Source organism: Eufriesea mexicana, unplaced genomic scaffold (assembly GCF_001483705.2).
Source record: "Eufriesea mexicana isolate 0111107269 unplaced genomic scaffold, ASM148370v2 scaffold3508, whole genome shotgun sequence".
Lineage (NCBI taxonomy): Eukaryota > Metazoa > Arthropoda > Insecta > Hymenoptera > Apidae > Eufriesea > Eufriesea mexicana.
This window is the reverse complement of record NW_016911531.1, coordinates 39259-58428: the sequence shown is the minus strand read 5'-3', so window position 1 is coordinate 58428 and position 19170 is coordinate 39259. Positions and strand designations below refer to the sequence as shown.

General features: G+C 37.4%; 2 protein-coding genes across 16 annotated transcripts in view; both read right to left on the bottom strand.

Annotated features, from left to right (window-relative positions):
• The window catches only part of RhoGAP19D (Rho GTPase activating protein at 19D), a 17240-nt gene extending 9142 nt beyond the window's left edge, over positions 1–8098 (bottom strand). For 5 of the 15 annotated variants that reach the window (XM_017904901.1, XM_017904913.1, XM_017904908.1 and 2 more), the window contains exons 1-11: positions 7159–8098; positions 5443–5504; positions 4617–4826; positions 2248–4534; positions 1978–2064; positions 1381–1650; positions 1184–1255; positions 989–1109; positions 696–803; positions 91–202; positions 2–12 (exon numbers count right to left, since the gene is read on the bottom strand). In XM_017904901.1, the coding sequence (XP_017760390.1) occupies positions 2–12; positions 91–202; positions 696–803; positions 989–1109; positions 1184–1255; positions 1381–1650; positions 1978–2064; positions 2248–4534; positions 4617–4826; positions 5443–5493 (3329 nt within the window). In that variant the 5' untranslated portion in view covers positions 5494–5504; positions 7159–8098. Of the gene's footprint in view, position 1; positions 13–90; positions 203–695; positions 804–988; positions 1110–1183; positions 1256–1380; positions 1651–1977; positions 2065–2247; positions 4535–4616; positions 4827–5442; positions 5505–6221; positions 6728–7158 lie in introns of those variants that run through there. The other 10 variants (XM_017904912.1, XM_017904915.1, XM_017904902.1 and 7 more) reach the window with 9 other exon arrangements.
• A 1079-nt stretch (positions 8099–9177) lies between these two features.
• On the bottom strand, positions 9178–18396 carry LOC108550925 (ABC transporter G family member 53). The gene is made up of 25 exons (XM_017904850.1): positions 17774–18396; positions 17149–17419; positions 16621–16931; positions 16307–16505; positions 16072–16210; positions 15604–15934; positions 15329–15460; positions 15007–15235; positions 14807–14912; positions 14507–14678; positions 14241–14348; positions 12287–12473; positions 12145–12193; positions 12010–12059; positions 11768–11907; positions 11513–11683; positions 11095–11333; positions 10848–11040; positions 10737–10751; positions 10528–10674; positions 10136–10363; positions 9898–10033; positions 9709–9814; positions 9487–9587; positions 9178–9353 (listed from the first exon to the last, which is right to left on the bottom strand). Exons 1-25 carry the CDS (start codon positions 17870–17872, stop codon positions 9178–9180), a joined length of 4035 nt encoding a protein of 1344 aa, XP_017760339.1. The 5' UTR covers positions 17873–18396.
• Positions 18397–19170: the final 774 nt, after the last annotated feature.

Sequence of the window (19170 nt, the reverse complement as noted above, 5' to 3'; positions counted from 1 at the left end):
ATCGGAAGATCGCTGAAATTCAACAGCATATAGAGAATAACACGACTGAATGTAAATAATTAGATATACTTATACGTATGAATATTTTACCTTGCCATCAAGAACAGTGAATTTTACATGCAGTGGTCCTTCCCGTTCCACTTGTCCAATGTCTTTTACAACGCCAGTCGCTGCTTCTCGACCAGTACAAGTAGTATTTCCACTGAAAAAGTTCAACATGCATTTTTAACGCAACAATTATTATCCATTTGTTTAGATGACCGCGAAAACTGATTTTTAACTTTTTCCTTCAAATTAATTATACACGATAAAACTGCTACAAACAGAGCGAATTGAGCGAATAGAGCGAACGCGTTTGGACATTTTGACGGCAGTTTTCTTTTCCTGCTTGTCACCTTCAATCACAGAACTTTATTTCGCAGCAACAGTATCTACCAACTACAAACACAAATACAGCGAAATACAAGATATACAAAGACATTAACACGTGGTTTAACAAACACGAATGGTTAGTGATTAGTGATTAGAGACGAAGCAATCAAACCGTGGCGATGAAGTTATTAATAGGTTGTGATGGATTCAGTAACGAAGAGAAACGACGGACACGTTTATAACGAAGCCGCGATAGAAGACAAGACGGTTGCGAAAACAGAATGCAACATCTTTGTGCTTTTCTCAACATGTACTCTCCTCACCGATTAATATTTTTGTTTAAGCTCGTAGATTGAGTCACCTCCTCGAAGATGCGACGTAGCGATGCTATATCGTTTGGAAGTAACGGTAGCCGCCATCTCTTATGAATGCTGAAAATATGGACGGAGCCAAACTTGATGTATACTCGCGACTATTGTAATTACGACAGGCAAGTGGTCCACACCCCAAACACCGTACGAAGACTTTATACCCTCACATGACAGAGAATACGCGACATACATGGATAAACCTAGAGGAAAAGCTTCTTTCTATCGTGGAAGTGACCTCGACTTACCTTCTAGAGGTATGGATAATAGGCTCGGAATCGCTTAGTTCCAAATCACTGTCAACGTGGATTCGTTCGCCCCAAGTTGCTTTCAAGTAAGACACCCTTCTCGTTGCACGATCTTCATCTGCTGAAAATAGAAACAAAATAAACGAACACGGAACTTATTTATTAATTACTCTCTATCGATGACTGTATGCTTACCAATTTGCATATTCTTTTGTCGCCTGAACACAACTTCGTTATTGTGCATATCATTATCCGATGGCAGCACACCTTCAAATCATTCATGATCATTGACTAATCATACATAGATTCAATAGGCCGTTTGAGATAAGATTATCAAGATTCGAGATTCAATCGACAGAAAGAAAAGAATATAATATCGTGGAAAAACTAACCGTGTTCGGCTTTGACGATTTGCGCGTAACCATCCTGTTGCTGTTTTCTAGGTACTTTTTCAACAATTTTCTCGTTCCCGTCACACGTACTTGACCCATCAACATATACAAAATCGTCATTTTCATTTGTATCCCGCTTTCGTTCGCTATCGTTTTGTTCGGACCAATGAAGCTTTGCGGAGTTGGTCGTCGATTCCCATGATTCAGCACTATTGCTACGAACTCTTGGCCGTACCGTTTCCACATCTGTGATTTTCGAATTTTGTGTTTCTGCATAAGTTACGCGAAAATAACAGAACATTAGGACATTCTTAATACTGAAATAATATTTATAGTGTTAGTAAGTTATCTGTTTCTCAACGTTATGGCGATGAACACAGAGAAACGTATATGCCTGTTGAAACAAGTAAACCGCGTACTTGACCAAGAGAATGTAACAGCACAACATTAAAAGCTGTGCGTTGAACACTGGAACGGTAGAAATAACAGAATGGTTCGATTATGAAAGTAGAAGTGAAAATGGGAATGGAAAAGAGAGACAGGAAGGAAAATGCACCGGCAAACACAACATTTATCTAACTCGGATCTCTCTTCTACCTTCTAGCGTGTTATAGTTGACCGGTGGTTCGCAATGGATGTGCCTGCTGCCTACAGGAATTATTCTGTTTCCTTTTAATCCGTAACCTAAATATTCACAGTGGCATATTTAGAATGAATAACAATCACATGGATGATATTAAAAAGTATTATGTTTCGTTTTATTCATAATCCTACGTTTAACGATGCTGCCCAATTAACTAAATACTAATAAGAGGAAATACGACAAAAGAGAGGGCAAAAAGGAAAAAAGCAAATGGAAAAGCTTACCACTATCCAAGGACTTGGTTTCTCTAATTGATACGGATGGCACTCTTCTCGGTTCTTGAGCTTCGGCTTTCGATTCAAATTCTCTCTTCCGAACAGCAACATTTGGTACGCTACGTTTGTTAGATAATCTTGAGAGTTCGCTTTTGTAGAGATTCGTTCTATCACCGGTCGGTTCGTCGTCGTCGCTTAACAGTCGTCCCGACTCGAATTGTTTGGCTCGCTTTGATACGATTTGTAGCCCTTGTGGAAGCACCGGAAACTTATCATTTACCTTCTTTTCAAGTCCGGGAGACGAAGGTAAAGAAGAAGAACTGCTTTTTATATCCATAGATTGTCGTTCACAGGAGAGCAAAGCTCCTACGCTTGCGATGTTTTCATGTATCCTCGACAATGTTCCAACAAAGTTATTCGATTTGCCGATGTTTCGTTGTAATTGTTGCTGATGTTTATCAGACTCTTTCGAATCTGACAAATCGCGGCGATCTTCATAAACGGACGGAGTACTTAGACGATCACATATCGGTGCTACCATTTGTTGATGTACATGTTCCAAAGGATGAATCGTGTTAGAAGATTCTTCGATTTGTTCGTTCCGAGAAGTAAAATAGTCGATTTCTTCTACCGTACTACCGCTACTCTTCAATCTTTGTGCATTCTGGTTAGAAGAGGATTTATCTGACGCGAGTTTCCCAGAAAAGGTTCTGTTATCTTGAGTACATCTCGATGTAGACGGTTGTTGATCCTGTTTCGAATCATTCGGTGGCCAAATTTGTTTTTGAAGTTTTTGCGGCCTTGCATAAAATTCCCGCGGAATTACTGCCGCGCTACTGTTATTTCTAACAGGAGATTCTGGTCTTTCATCTGGTAGAAACCAACCAATCGGATGACTCGGCCTTCGCAAAAATTCTTCTTTCTGCTCGAAACTTTTGCGAATTCTCGTCATGATAATCGAGTCATCGATATTTGTACTTGCGATATTTATGCCGGTAGTAGACCCCGAGCTATTACCATTATTCATTCTGTACCCACTCAAATTTCCATTTCTATTCTCCGTTCTGCTTCCATTGGTTTCATTTCCGACTAGAGTACAACCGGACTCGAAAGACAACGGATCGTTAACATGAATTGGAGAAGAACCCCTCCTAGAATCGACACTAAATCTGGAAACGGGGTCGCAAGATTTAAGTGCATCGGTGCTAACGTAGCTTGTCGTTTCGAAATTATTGATTATCGAGCTACTAGTACTTCCTTCACTGGCACGCCGTGAACTCACTCTTCTTGTAGCAGGCCGATAAATAGGTACCTGTGGTTCTGCTCGAGATAACGGAGCACGCGTCAAACTCGGATGTTGTTGATGGGATTGATAATACTGTTGCTGTTTCTGCTGCTGCTGCTGCTGTTGCGGTGATTGTTGCTGTTGATGATGGCGTTCATCCATACTTGTCCGCATTGTTTCTCCGAATCGAACGCGTTCATATATCGGATCTTTGATCCTATCGTAAATTTGATCGCTGTTGGTTCTCGAATAAATAGACTCGGAACGCGTTCTATCATAAACGTCATACTTATCGTATTTTACATCTGGCTGTATCGATCTATCGTAAGACTGTATCATAGTTAAATTTGAAGCATCTTTTCCGGATTGTTGTTGCTGATTTCGTAATTTTACTTTGTCATCCATTATTTCATATCGACTAGCTACATCTTGCGAAGGTTTGCAACGATAAATTACATTTCTTGTTAATTGTAACTGCGTTTTACCATTATTCCCGGGCGTCTGTTGAATTTCTTCAGAAAAATCATTCGATCGAATTTCTTGATCTCGACTGGAAACACCGTCGTCGATCAATTGTCGAGTTGATTCTTGATCTTGACATAGCGACGTTGATATTGTACTCGGCGCGGAACAAACCCACGATTGCCTTGTTCTTGGCGATAAACCAGGAATCATACTGACAGATCTACGTTGCCTATGTCCAGTTCTTTCCGGAGAACGCAATCGCGGTCGTTGATTCGTTTCAGGATTATGTGCAGTCTCGCCAAAATATCTCTGCAAAATATCGTCTTCTTTGGAAACCACGAGAAGTCGTAACCAAGGTCCTGCCTGTTGAATACGTTGAACTACTTTCGCGTACTGTTCACCACGTGTAGGTCTTCCATCTACAGAAACGACTCGATCCCCTGTACGTAAACCTGCTTCTGCTGCTGGCGAATTTCCGCGTACCTGTTTCACGAATATCGTGTCCATCGGTTCGTCTATTCTCGTTCGTTCATGCCCTGGTAGCATCTAACGAAGATGAATTTTTTTTTTTTAAGCTGTAACACGTTGATTATACGAAATACTAGAATAAATCGAATTTAATACTTACGCAACAGGACTCGGGTGGATAAACGATAAAGTGACGTAGCGTAAAGCCAAAACCATTTTCACCTCGACGTAGCAATAATGTTCGTGGACCTCGCGGTGGTGAGTCGTCTCGACGAATGCCACCCGTTGTCGCTATCGTACCAGCGACCGTCCCGACTTCTGACACTGCTGAGAGTGTCGATGTCCCAGGTGGTGGCGAACCGTGTTCTGTCTGAAACAAATTCTATTCTTTTTCTTCTTCTAATCTCAAACAGCCGAATTCTGAGCTAGCACGTATATGTATAATAATTTTAACGAATAAATTTACATCGAAAACCAACCAGAAATTAAAGGGTTTGTCGCAGAAAAATCGCGACTGTAACCATTCTTTCCCAATTCTGGCTTCTTAACGTTTTCCATTTTTAATACATTCACGACAGATATCGAGAGAGAAAAGTTAATAGAAAAGAAGGTATAACATTTATTGAAATTGATATAACGATAACGATGAGGTACTATCAAGGATACAACAGAGACAACAGAATTCAACAAGGAAGAATAGAAAGTTGAAATAAACTGATAAAAAAGGTCTTGAAATGTGATAATGGGTAAACAAGTTTAAAAGGTTGAGATCTATATGTAAGATTTGTACAACGCTACGAAGTTAAGAGGCGAATGCATAAAGTGGAAAATCTTCCTCTTTAAATCTTGAGAAAATCGCATAGTCATCCGACTGTTTCGGTTTCTTCTCTTGCTACCCTCGTTAGAATCGCGAAAATTCGTTAGTCAGCTTCGCCCACTAAAATAAACCGAATCGAAGTTTGGCACGATCGTTTGGTTTTACGTACCGTATGCGCCTGCCCAACCAACCCTTGGGAATTATTTCGGTCCTCAGCCATTGTGCTGTTTCCTAAAAGCAACCAATAATGTAACATAATTGTAAATTCCTATTATTCGAAGAATGTATACTGTAATTTAAATTTAAGTAATTATCACAAGTGACCGAAAATCGAACTTGTTCCTGATATTCCTTGGCATTTAATTCTATATAAAATAAAAACTTTTACATGATTTCTTCACATATTTATAATATTTCCAGGAGTCGTATTCGCTTCTCAATCATACCATGTGCTATACGTATTGAAATTAATATACATACATAAGCACCGGTCGGCTGAGCAGCAAGCCATTCTACTTTCTCCGTAACGCGACATACTTTCTTGATATAATTTACTCAACTCGGAACAATGACTTTTAAAATTCTTTTTTATTTTTCGATCTCATTTATTTGTCGCAGGAAACGGGAGACGGGCGACGAGAAGAAGGGGCGGGGGTATGAAGACGAGGAAGAAAATGTGGATGTGGAGATCTGTTAGAGTAGCTTGTTACATCATTTTTAACCTTTTCTAAACATATCAGTCTGGAAACCTATCAAATTTTCTCGGAATCCTGTGAAAGTTTTGCACACGCAAAAGCACTGGATACAAGGCAACGAATCGTCATATCCTCTACAAATACATGTACGTACTGCATATGACGATACCGTTTCGAACAATGTTCGAAATGAGGGAATTAAACTAAAAGATCGTCCAATCTTGCTTTTGATGGAAACTTATGAAACATACACCTAAATATTAGTTTCTTCTTTACTTCGTTTTATCCGTTTGTCATCAAGTTAACCAATGCGTTATGTTCCTCGGCGCTTTCAATACATTTTTCCATTAAGCAACGACCTTCGGACAATTTCAATTCATTTCTTTTAAATTCATTCTTTAACTAAATCTACTCAACGAATCACTGCGGAATACATTGCTCATTTCCAAAAATACGTCGAACGATTCGTATCATTGATAAACGTATCAGTTGGGCGTTGTTTATCATTGCCGATCATGATTATTTTCATAAACGCGAGATAAGAAAGTGAGAATGTATTCCGTTATTTTCACTCGACTTACTTCATTCCTTACTTTATTTCCTTTTTATATTAACAGAGACCTATTTTCATAGACACATGTATATCTCCATTTTCATTCTCCGTCAAATGTCGCATAGTATTAGGTCGATGACTTTCAACTGATCGTTTACAATTACAACGTTGAATTCCTTCCAAATATAACCAATATTTGATTCGGTTTCATTGCAAATCATCTCTTAAGTAACAAGACCATTATTGCAGAGAATACGACAAATGGCTAAAATAATATAAGTAAAAAATACAATTCTATTGTAACATTACGTTATTAATTTTCAATGATTATACATGTATCTACACGATTATGTAAAATCATCGCTAAATGAAAAAGAGTATATCGTTAAAAAATGCATATGAGAATACATGCGTTTGAAAAATCAAGCAGGAGGGAAGCAGGAAAGAAGACAGACGCGCTCGCGCGCGTGTGCGAGCATGCAACCGAGTGAGTACGTGAACCAACGAGCTAGTGAGATGAGCGAGCAAGAAAGTGAATTGGTCAGAGAGAGAGAAAGAGAGAGAGAAAAAGAGAGAGAGAGAGAGAGAGAGAGAGAGAGAGAAAGAGAGAGTCACTAAACCTACACCGAGTACACACCTCAAGTAGGAAGTGTCGCGCATCGAGTGCTCGCAGCGCCCCTGTCGTTGTTCCTTCGTTTTCCCTGATACGGGGATAAATTAATTGGTGCTATGAAATTGAGTTCGTCCTTTTGTCTTTTTTCTTCCCTCTTAAAGAGTTCATCCGCACCAACTATGCACGAACAAATCGAAAAAAGTAATGTCAGATAGTGTGCTCCTAGCAAGATGCTCGTCATAAAAGATGTGTCGGCGGGCGATAAACTTCGTTTTCGAATACATAATCCTCTTCGTAATAAACGTTTTGTCAAAATTATCCTTTATATCGATGCATATCCAAATAGACGATTCGTAAATAGATAAAGCAAGCGTACAGTAGAATCATAATTATAAATGGACAGTACACGTATTCGGACAATCACTTTAGTACACTAGTTACCGACATTTTTCCTCTTGGTTTATTCTTGAGAATAACCAGCCGACCGTCTTCCACAAACGCACCTCATGTCAATTGAATCGACGCTTCGATTCACTCACACTATAGGTTAACTGAAAGAATTTGTACAAACCATAATGTGGATTGTGTTTTCAATTTTGGTCAAATACAATGATATACTGAATTACTTTAATATATCTATGGAATTTTTGTACAAAAGTGATAACGTTCACGGCACAATTCGATACTACACGGCACGACACAGTAATATGGCGACCTAAGAGGATCGAGCACACTGACGACAGCAAAGTCCGTAAAGATAGCCGTCATTGGAAATAGAGAAGAAGTAACGTTCAATGTACTTTGCGATACTGTTGCACGATTTGTAGTAATTTAATTTTCAACTACCGTGAAAAATGTGTCACGAAACACTACTTTTGTGCCCGCCATTATTCTAACCGTCTTCCTCTACTTTTAACCTTTTCTTTCTTCTGTACTTCTTCCTCTTCTTTCCACTACGGGCCATCCTCAGTGCCCCACCATGTAATACCAATCGCTCTCTTTCGCCTCTCTTCACTATCATGCAATCCTTATTCGACTCACCTTGTTTTGCTAAAGCGTATGTTTGCGACATCTATACGCTAAATACACAACACGGTATAATACCGATCATTGGGAATAGATGTTCAGAATCGGTAAATTTTATTATAAACGAAATATATTCGTTGCGGACAATAGTCAGTGGTACAAACTAGACCGATTACCACATGTTAGATTAACGTATAGAATAGATCTATTATCCTATACATTTTTCTAATCCAAAGTTTCAAGGTGTCCCTTACCATTTTAATGTCATTTTCAACGTTATCGATTCATGATAATGCAGCGTCCTAATCATAAACTAAATTTAAACATTGATAATTTAATAGCGGCACCAAATTAAAACTATTATATTTCCGATATTTCTTTTTATTTTTATACGTTTCAACTGCATAAACAAATTTTCATTTTCTCTTTTACTGATCCATTACTCGAATAAACACGATGTACCTCTCTTCTTACCTGCGAAGATAAATTATTAGAACTTATCCTGTATGTTAATTTAGGTATACCTAGGAGTTTGCTATAAACGATATAAATAATGCGATGAACCAGCACTAGACTTACAGTTATTTTAGTCTGCTCGTCGAATCAGTATACAATGAGATATAAATTTGTTGCAACGTATAATTTCAAGAATCAATGAAACGTGAAATACAAATGTATAAATATAAACGTGTATGTGTTTCATGTTCTTATTTTATTTTTCTCAGACAATTCCGTCATGTTGTTTCATTCTTGTAGATTTGTACATACATCTTTAATTACGAAAAGCTATGATCCTTGGATAGCAGTGTTTAAAAAATTTTTAATTATAATACGAATTAAGATTTTCACATATGTTCATTTCTGAATAGTTCCATATAGCTTATATGGAATTAATATATGGAAAGTTTGCTTAAAGAAAGGGAAAACGATTGTAAAAGTATTTCAACCACTTTTGTTTTCATTATTATTATTATGCAATACATTATACAAGAATCAGTGTTACGACAGAAACTTTGTTCATTTCCATCTGCAACGATTCCATAGACATATGCAAGCAAGAATGTGAAAGACGAGATAGATAATAAGCATTAATATCATATTCATCCAGAAATTACTTTCGTCGAAATCGTAGCGATGCAGAACTTGAATTCCTTCGGTGATACAAGGTAATTCAGGATTAGTTATTTCACAAGCTAGAAAAATATACGAACGATCGATCAACTGTTTTTCGCTTTCATATTCATATATATATAGAAATTGAATATTTATTTATTTATGCACTTATCTACGTTTGAGGTCTATGCACGTTAATAGGATAAAACTTACATATATTATGTACGCCGTTCCATTGCAAAATAGTAAGAGCTTCGCTAGAATGTAGCAACCAGGAAATATATTTTACCCATCGAATGTATAATGGTAATGTTCTAAAATATGTTATACATGAGTTGATACGTTTCACATTAATTTTCTCTCTCTTTCTCCCTCTCTCTCTCTCTCGCACAATTATCTTACTAGCTAGGTGAAATAAGCTGTAATTAAAAATACCCAAGTTTGAGGAAGGGGCCCATAGTAATCATAAGAATATAATCAAACGGTATAAGATAAGCCATTGCTAATGGTACGCTTCCAAATGCCGTTGAAAAGAAGCATCCTGAAATTTATTTGCGTTAGTTATATTTAAATTCTCTACTAATTCTTATTTCTCAATTCTGAGAGAATTAAGTAAAGTTTTACCACAAGCGGTTGACACGTTTATAGTAAGTAGAAGAACGAGTAACGTGAGTGCAAAAGTTTCAACGTTATCTCGCAATCCAGCTAACCAGTATATGACACTTGTGAATAATAATGGTTCCACGATTAAGCCAGGTATCTGCAATCCGTATATTCACGTTTTCAATTATTTCCACACTGATCTAAAATTGAAAGAATCATTTGAAGGAAAAGGAATTTATCATTGATTACTTTTACTTGCCAAGGAAAGTATACGAGCAGTATAGTACAAATAAACCGGATACATTCCAGCTCGGTACTCTCTTCGAAGAAGTGGTAGTTCCTGTGGTATCAAAGCTAATGTAGCATACATAGGGAAAAATGCGTTCTCGGATACCAGGATAAAAATGACACCTTGCGTAGCTTGAATCCCTAGTTGATCGAAATTTACAGAACCCACGAAACACAAGCCAGCGATTGTTGCAACGCTCTGTCAAATTTGTTACGATAACTATAATTACTGCAACGTTAACTACAACAATTACTAATACATTATAATAAAGTTATAATCTCTGGCGACGATTGACGATAGTGTTACTCGAGATTGTATAGCTCTTGATTTTTTCAAAATTTTTCACTCGTGCAATCACTTACCACTTTCTGAAGTATTCTAATAACTTGCACCGATGGATCTCTTAAAATTTGCAGAAAATCTCGATAAAGCAACCAGTAAAGCCGTGTAAAGCAATATCGTGCTTGTTTTCTCCTATATGTAGGGCTTATATATACATACAACGCTATTAAACACCGGTAATGCATAAAGTCTCGTTAAATACTCACATAATAAATTTATTATCGAAAATTAATTTCGACGTAGGCTAAAATAATAAAATGTTTATTTTACTGCTGCTTCAGTCGTGAACATTTGTTACCGTAGTATTCGAACGAGATAAAGAAGAATAAAAGATTCTTACATTTAGAGAAGGTACGGACTGCATTTGTTTCTCTAAAATACGATCAATTTCGTTAGAAGCCTGACTAATTAAGAAAACATCGCATATCTTGCGAGCAACTTCTTCGCTATTCGCGTCATTCTTTGAATCCGTGGCCACAGTCGCTATCAGGAAATCAGCTGGATTATATTTCCGTGGACACTCGTATCCCTGACTGAGGAGTGAATCAATTGGATGATAAAAAATAATTGTTAGATTGGAAACGTACCTTGCGAAAAATTCCATTGCCTGGTCTATTCGACCTGCAAATGCAACCCGTCCTTCGGCAATTAATATTATTCGATCAAAGGAATTAAATATGGTAGAACTTGGTTGATGTATGGTACATAACACCGTTCGTCCTCCCGCAACGAACGATTTCAACTGAGAAACAAGGCAATTTGCCGAATGAGAGTCTTGACCAGTTGTCGGTTCGTCCAAGAATAATATCTTTGGATCTGTTAACAACTGAAGAAGAAGCATTCGTAAATAGGGAATCGATATACGTGAACAATACGGAAACGATAACTGGCGGAAGAAAAGTAAGAAAAAGACTTAATTAAATGCTACAACTAAATGCTACAGGACACGTGTCGCTTGAAAGAAAGATTAATAGAAATATGAAATAGAATGATCGTGTATCATACTTCCGTGGCAAAGGATAACCTCTTTTTTTCACCACCAGACAATACTTTGTCATCGATGTCATTACCAATTCGTACATCGCGTCTATTTGTTAAGCCAACATCTTTTAACAAATCGTCGATTTTTCTTCGAATATCCAATAGTTGCATCCCCCCGTCGAGTTTCATTCGAGCCTGTATCGAAAACACACGAGCAAGGTGTAAGAAATAAAATCGTACGCAAAGAATGTATCTTAATACCATCATACATCTCAATACCATAAACCAAAGATGTTCAACCACTGTCATCGTAGCGACAAATATATCTTCTTGATGCATGTAACCACTGTTCTGCATCATGTAAGAAGAATCGACTTTCATTCCGTTTGCTCGTATATCTCCATGAATTAAAAGTTCGGCTATAAAGAATCGAAGATCAGGATAAAGCGAAAGGGCTTGTATCAAGTGGACAAGCAGAAATAAAGAGAAAGAGGGAAATGTAGTAACGTGTAAACATTTACATCCGGTACGAAAGGCCAATGCCGCCATCAATGAACTTTTGCCAGCACCACTGGATTAAAGCATAAATTTAATAAAAATTCATATTTCGATTATATTTCGTTGAATTTATGAAAAATTTATTAATAAAATCTTACCTCGCACCGATTATTGCCGTCAGATTACCAGGTTCCGCTGCACCCCGTACTGAAATTGATGACAACTCGATTAAATTCGACGAGGTAAGTATTTATCCTGTAACAAGTAAGTTGCACTTGTCACAAGAGCCAAATTACATACCATTATTGATTAGTTGCTTGCATACATTTCTCCTTCTACGATCCATGGTGTATACGGAAAGATCCTTCCATGTAAGTGTCACACCTTTCAAACAAGTCGCATTCTCTTCTACACGATGCTCTTGATTCTTGCGGACCCACTGATTTTCGTTTAAGGCGTACATACCGATCAGCAAAAGAACTTTGATTTACTTATCTTCATCTACGTTTTAGAAGAAATACAACCGACCGACCGACCGACCGACCGAACAGTCACGATTGAACCGAGTTACACCGTGAATGAGATTGTCACTGAACCCACTGCTACACCATAGCTCTTGTATTACCGCTCGATCCATGAGTGTTTCGCTTTCCTCTGTTACTTATCTTACTTTTCACTGCAAATAATGTACGAGTTTCAAACGTACACATAATCCGAATATCACCTACCATTCTTATTCATTCGATGACAAATATATTTCAAATTTTTATTTCATTCGTATTCATTCGTATCTCATTCGTACAAGAGAACTAACGAACGGTTGTCGAAAAAGGTTTCGATTAAAAGAAGCTAATACATACGTACATGCTAAAACATTTGAAACATCGGACGAGAGATGAGATCTTAATATGGCAAGAATACATATACGTACATATGTGTACCCAGGAAGCAAACAATGTATAGAATTGAAATTATTTCGTCTAAGCCACAAGTGTACTACAAGTTGCCTAATAATAAACTGTTAAATAAATATAATGTGAAAGTAGACCCGGAAGTGCAAGAAGAAACCAGAGATTCGATGTATTACAGTAATCGAATATGGAAACCTTATACATACGTGTCTCGTACGAGTCACACAAGTATTCCTAGCCTATGCATCATATGCCTTTTCTATTCATATGCATGCATCTTATGCACGGATTTTGGATTTTCTCCGAAAGTAACTTTTATTTCTTCCTTACGTTTCACGACATGATTGTCGCGTCAGTTTTCTCTAATTTCGAAAATCGAAATATAAAATGCTTTAAAAGAAGATTGAACAACAAATTTATTTACGTTATTGCGTCAGTTAAATTATACGACAGAATCATAACGCAAAATAATAAGTTTATTCTTCGAATTTTCGGATTTTAAGAGAAGCATAGGTAATAAGTACCTACGTGCTAACTTATGCTTCGTTATTATTTATTTTCTACGTATACGCGCTCACACGGTATGAATAACAACCGGTTTGTTAATGATATCTGAGCCTACAACTGGAAGGGTGGCCACAACGATGTGTCTATTCCTTACCGTCCACCGCTTGTCACCTACAACAGTTAACAGGAAATACCAAACATCGAGCCAAGCTCGAATTGCGTTCAATCTTGGGTATCTAGTCACTGTTCTTTTTCTTTTTTTTCTATTCCTTTTCTTCTTTACTTCTCCCCTGCCGTGCCTTCTCTTTTCTTCCTATTTTTCCCTTTTCCACTGCTTCCTTTTCTGCGGTAAACGCATATGGCTGGCAGCAAAACAGGAGCAACATGGACAAGACTGTAAGAAATATCAAACGCATTTTTTCCAGAACGTTTTTCATTTACGACAAAATACTGACGCAAAGTACTGTACCTCAAGGTTGCTTTTGACCTTTTCCGAGTACCTACGACACCTCGAATAATGCCAATAAATTATTTTCAGAAGTAAGCGAAGAGATATGAATGTTTATATTACGTGACTTTCTACGATATACAGTGTTCCCTCGAATAAATGACACAAAATAATTTCAATGCCTTTAATAAGATCATACACATTACGAGAACATTAAAATTAATCATTCACCTATCGTATACAGAGTAAGTAAAATTATGAAGAAACGAAAGAAGGCTATCCAACGAAAAACGGCACTACTTGTGCGCGGTTCTTGGTGTGACAGCAACGGCAGCAATTATCAAATATCAACAGCAATCTTTATGTATGCAGCATGTTTCCTTTTCTATCTCTGTTTCGAATTGCGCCAAGTCTTTGACAACAGAGCCATAAACGCTAAAAAACGAAAGGCGATAATTAAGGAGAAGAGACACGCGATGTCGGTCCAGAAATGTTCCTAAAACCAAAAACAAATTGTGAATATATATAAAATACGTAAAATATATAAAAATATAGGAGAATATATAAAAAGGTAAACAGTGATAGTGAGATAGGTATAAAAGTAAAAGTAACAAATATAATACTTTGAGTATCGAAGTATTATATATTGCGAACCTGCTTGAAATTGAATGTTTGCAAAACCATTCGACCAGTTTTGGGGCAAGTTGCATTGCTTCTCGTGCACGCTATAGTCTCCACCTCTGACCACTGATTGATAAGAAGGGCCTCGTTACCGTAACGAAACCAAGATAAATAGGAAAACCATTCAAAATAGAATGGGACCGATCTGAAAGATATCGTACATGAATTATTTATTGTACATATGTATACAGATTCGACATATACACTTAAATGCGTAAAATATGTATCTCGTTTGATACATATTAAGTTAATTATATTATTTGAATATATTACGCCGTATTTAGAAAAAATCCGCCGAATAATAAAAACGGTATTATCACTGGTGGTCCGATGGATAACGCCATAGATAAGTTGTTGCTAACGCAAGATATCAGATAACCTGAAGAATATGAATAAATATGAAAGTATTTAGAAAAATATGGCAACGATAAATGTGGTAGAACTGTAGATGCGGTATAAGATGGTATTCTCACCAAAAGACGTCGAGACATTTGCGACAAGAGCAACGATGCCAGCAGTAATGAAAAAGTGATCGATTCCCGGATACAATCCAATCATAGGATAAGCGATAACAGTGAAGAGAAACGGAACTGCTACGAAGATGGGTGCTTCTGCGAGTGTCTTACATAGAAAGTACACATCGGTACGATACATACCATTTCGATTTTCCCGTAGAAATATCGGCAATTCTGCGCAGAAAACCTGTGCAAAAACGGAATGCAAATTAACGGTATAGCCTTTATCGTTAGTAAACAATCGTTAACGTTATTTTTATATAAAGAAATGGAATTTTACATTGATTACGGCAAAAACGTTCTGGAAAGTCATGTTTGTGAGAAATATGAACAAAGCACCATTGATATTCATTACTCCATCTTGATTTAATTTTTGATCGAAGTAAATAATACCGATCAATAGAGACACCATCTAGAAGAAATTATACGCTACATTTTAGAAAGTAACGATTATCGCTACGATACTGTATTCTTCTTTTATCTTTTTCTCTCCTTCTTTTTTCTTTTTTTTCTTTTTTTACTTTTTTTTCCTTCTTTTCCTACAATAATACCTACGACAGTCTGTAATAGGCGAACTTTAATAAGGATCGGTTCTTTGATAACCGATAGCCAAGAACGCCAGAGAACAGCGCGAAATTGTTCGCACCAGCTTGCTTTATACAACGATCGATTTTTAGAATATTTCGAATCTCGTAAAGAATCCTCATATTCACCGTTTATTGCCTCTGCCTCTAATGCAATTTTAATACCATGTTCGCTCTTTTGGAAGGCATCGCACACGGTATTTATCGCATGACGACAGGATATCTCCTGTCCTGGTACAACCGCTAACATTTGAACAAAATAATCCGCCGGGTTATAATTACTGGGGCAAGCAGCACCAAGCCTGCAAAACATCGTTCAACTATTTTGAAAAATAACGAACAACAACTGCGGAGGAAACGTGCAAGACGTGAAAATAAATTCGTGCAAGGATAGAGATATGTGTATGTCTGTGTACAGATATATATCTTAATTACTTACGCCTCGAAAAAGGTGCAAGCTTGCGATGTTGTACCCATAAAGGCCACTCTTCCCTCCGCCATTAATAAAATTCTATCAAAGAGTGCGAACAATTCTGACGAAGGCTGGTGCAAAGTAGCGACGACTGTCTTACCACGAGCTAGGACATCACGAGTGTGTTTCATCAACGTTCCTTATAGCTGTATTTCATGAATTTTCAACCATCTTATGCCACGTATCTACATCGTCAACTTACCGGCTAGAGCTTTCAACACGGAAACTACTTGATGTGCCATAAAAGAATCAAGGCCCGATGTAGGCTCGTCGCAAAACATTAACGGCGGATCGGTAAGAACTTCTGACGCGAACGATAATCTTTTCATTTCACCTCCGGAAAGGCCTTTGATCCTTCCCGGCTGACCAATTACCGTATTCTTGCATTTGGTTAGAGCAAGCTGAAATACAAAAAGAAATACAGGCTCGTATGCTCGAGCTCGATCTAGAAGAGGACGCCATATAGAACTACTATGCGTATAGATCGTGTATTATGTAAGTACTTTTACGATATACCTCGTTGATCACTCGGTGTACACGATCGAATCTCTGCTCCATAGGTATCCTTCGATCCATGCGAACCATAGCTTGAAACAAAAGATGTTCCTTAACGGTCAATGTGCCGACGAATAGATCGTCCTGTTGCACGTATGCAGTTCTCGACGTCAATATCGTAGAAGATACTCTTCGTCCGTTGGCCGCCATCACACCGGATGCTATTACTCCGCAATTCGAGCGAAACGTTAAAGCGTTCAATAACGTTGTTTTACCTGAGCCCGATGATCCCATAATTACCAATAGTTCACCCGGATATGCTACGCCGCATACTGTAACAAAATTTTACCGTTTTAAAACTGATTAAAGCGATTAGAATTGTTTAGGAACAACGTGATATCGCAGCAAAGCAACGGTCTAGACCAATCGTACGAATGTTCTTTTCAATTATTTCAACTGATTCTGTTCCTAAATTTCGTTCCAATTCTCTTTCGTGTGTCGAAACCCTGCCTTTTCCATCTTCTTTAAGTATCTATTTTATGCACGTACCGTCCTTTAATAGATGCCTTCGTTCTATCGTTTTCCTTCTCGCCAGAAAAATATCCCATGGCTTTTCATTCACTTTAGCCGCATATACGTTCAAGTCGCTCCATGTATACGTAATTGATTCATTTTCAGTATTTCCGTTAGAATGTGGTGTTAATGCCGTCGTTAACAACGGAGATACCACTGTGCTCGAAGAAGGTAATATAGACTTTAATTTGAACGACGATGTATCGAAACCTATACTACACGATGTTGCACTTCTTTCACTACCTTCCTGCGGTCAAGCGAGAATATATTAAAAAATCGTGAAAATAGAGTATACGGGAAAAGAGAAGAGAGTAGAAATAGAAGAGGATTAAAAATATGAATTCGTTCCGTTTTATTTTGTTAATTCTATCTCAGCTTTTCTACGAAATACCGTTTCAAAATAACATCAAGGGAAATAATCCTAGCAAAGCCGTAAAACATCGAGGAAGCCATGCATATGATCGTAATCTTCGTTCAAACATTGAACGAAGCCAAATGTTTACCCCACGAATAGCATTCTACTTACTTGCGCGATTTCCAATAAATTTTCGACAAATAGCACGAAAATTTCACCAAATTGTTCAATAGATATTTTGCTTACCAATGAAATTGCATCGTATGAAACTGTTTGCGGTTTATTTCCACAGATGGTTAAACCTCTTGATGAAATTAGGGGTTCAGTTTCTTCTGTGGCAGTCATTTTCTTCTCTATTCCGTTTCAATTTCTCATCAATTTTCAATTTATAATTCTCCTTCGAATCCTCCTGGGAGTACACGTAACACCGGGCATAGATGTATAAATAAAATACCGATCAACTCGTAATTAAACAGACATCCTTTTTACATATTATCGTATATTCTAACATCTATTGCGATCCAACCGGTTTCCACCGACCGCGAATGCACACAGATCGTAATCCTTTGTTTAACACGCGATAAAGAACGATGATAATTCCATATAATCCTTTCCTCGGAGGTCACGCCTGGTATCGGACATGCAATTTCTTTGTGCTTGTTGATCGATGTCCATTTGAAAATTTCAAAAGAATTAATGCATTTTTGCTTGCTCTAATGTATGATGTACTTCGGTGAACATCGAATCGTCGTTGAAATCAACACGTTTCGAAAGAGATACTGTTCGATGTATTTGACTCTGTGCACGGCAAGGTAGAACTTAGATACGAAGTTGCCGCAAACGACGTACATAACATTCCCGGTTTGCCAGTCGTCTCCCACCTACTGTCTTCCGTCTCCATCCGTTCTTCCGTCGCTTCGTGTCAACTTATGTAACGTGACTCCAGTGATCCACGAGCTTACCGACAATGAGACTGACCAATAATAAAGTAAAAGAATCCACACGACGACCTTGTCCACGTTATTACATTCCATATAATCATACTCTTTCATTCTTTTTTATCATATACTCATATTGTCTTCAAATTCGTACATTACCATCCTTTATTTGCTTAAAAGCCTTTTGTTTCCAACTTAACATTTGCATTCAAAAAATGGTGCTACACGTGTTACTATAATTGTATCGTAAGTAAAAGTTATTTCAAATATATATATATATATATGTATGTATATGCAACTCGAAAATACGAAACATGTTACATCTATCTAGCCTCGTATTATGCGCCATAAGTAAAATATTTTCTTTTTCTCTCCTTTACTTGTACTTTTCTTTTACTTCCTTTCTTTCTCTCAACGATCAAACGTTTAACAAAAAAAGAAAAAAAAATATGAATATCAAATTCGTTTAATACAGGTATTACGCAAATAAAAGAAGAGATGAAGAATAACTTCGTTTATTACAATTGATACAATAGTATTTCAGAGTTCGGAAATTTTGAAGATTGTTTGGAATTTCTTCCAACTCTCGGAGCATTTCTTGTTACAATCGAAGGATTATAAGAGTGCCAGTAGAATGGCACAGCTACGATACTACGAGGATCTGGTGCGACGAGTGAAATGTCTTCAAATATTCCTTTCAAATGC

Excerpts from the sequence above, each read along its gene's own strand:
- LOC108550925 (XM_017904850.1), bottom strand. The coding sequence starts at position 17,872 with ATGACTGCCACAGAAGAAACTGAACCCCTAATTTCATCAAGAGGTTTA. Across the intron at positions 15,935-16,071 it reads GCTTGCACCTTTTTCGAGGC|GCTTGGTGCTGCTTGCCCCA; the intron begins GTAAGTAATTAA and ends GATGTTTTGCAG. Across the intron at positions 9,815-9,897 it reads AAACGTGTCAACCGCTTGTG|GATGCTTCTTTTCAACGGCA; the intron begins GTAAAACTTTAC and ends AATAAATTTCAG.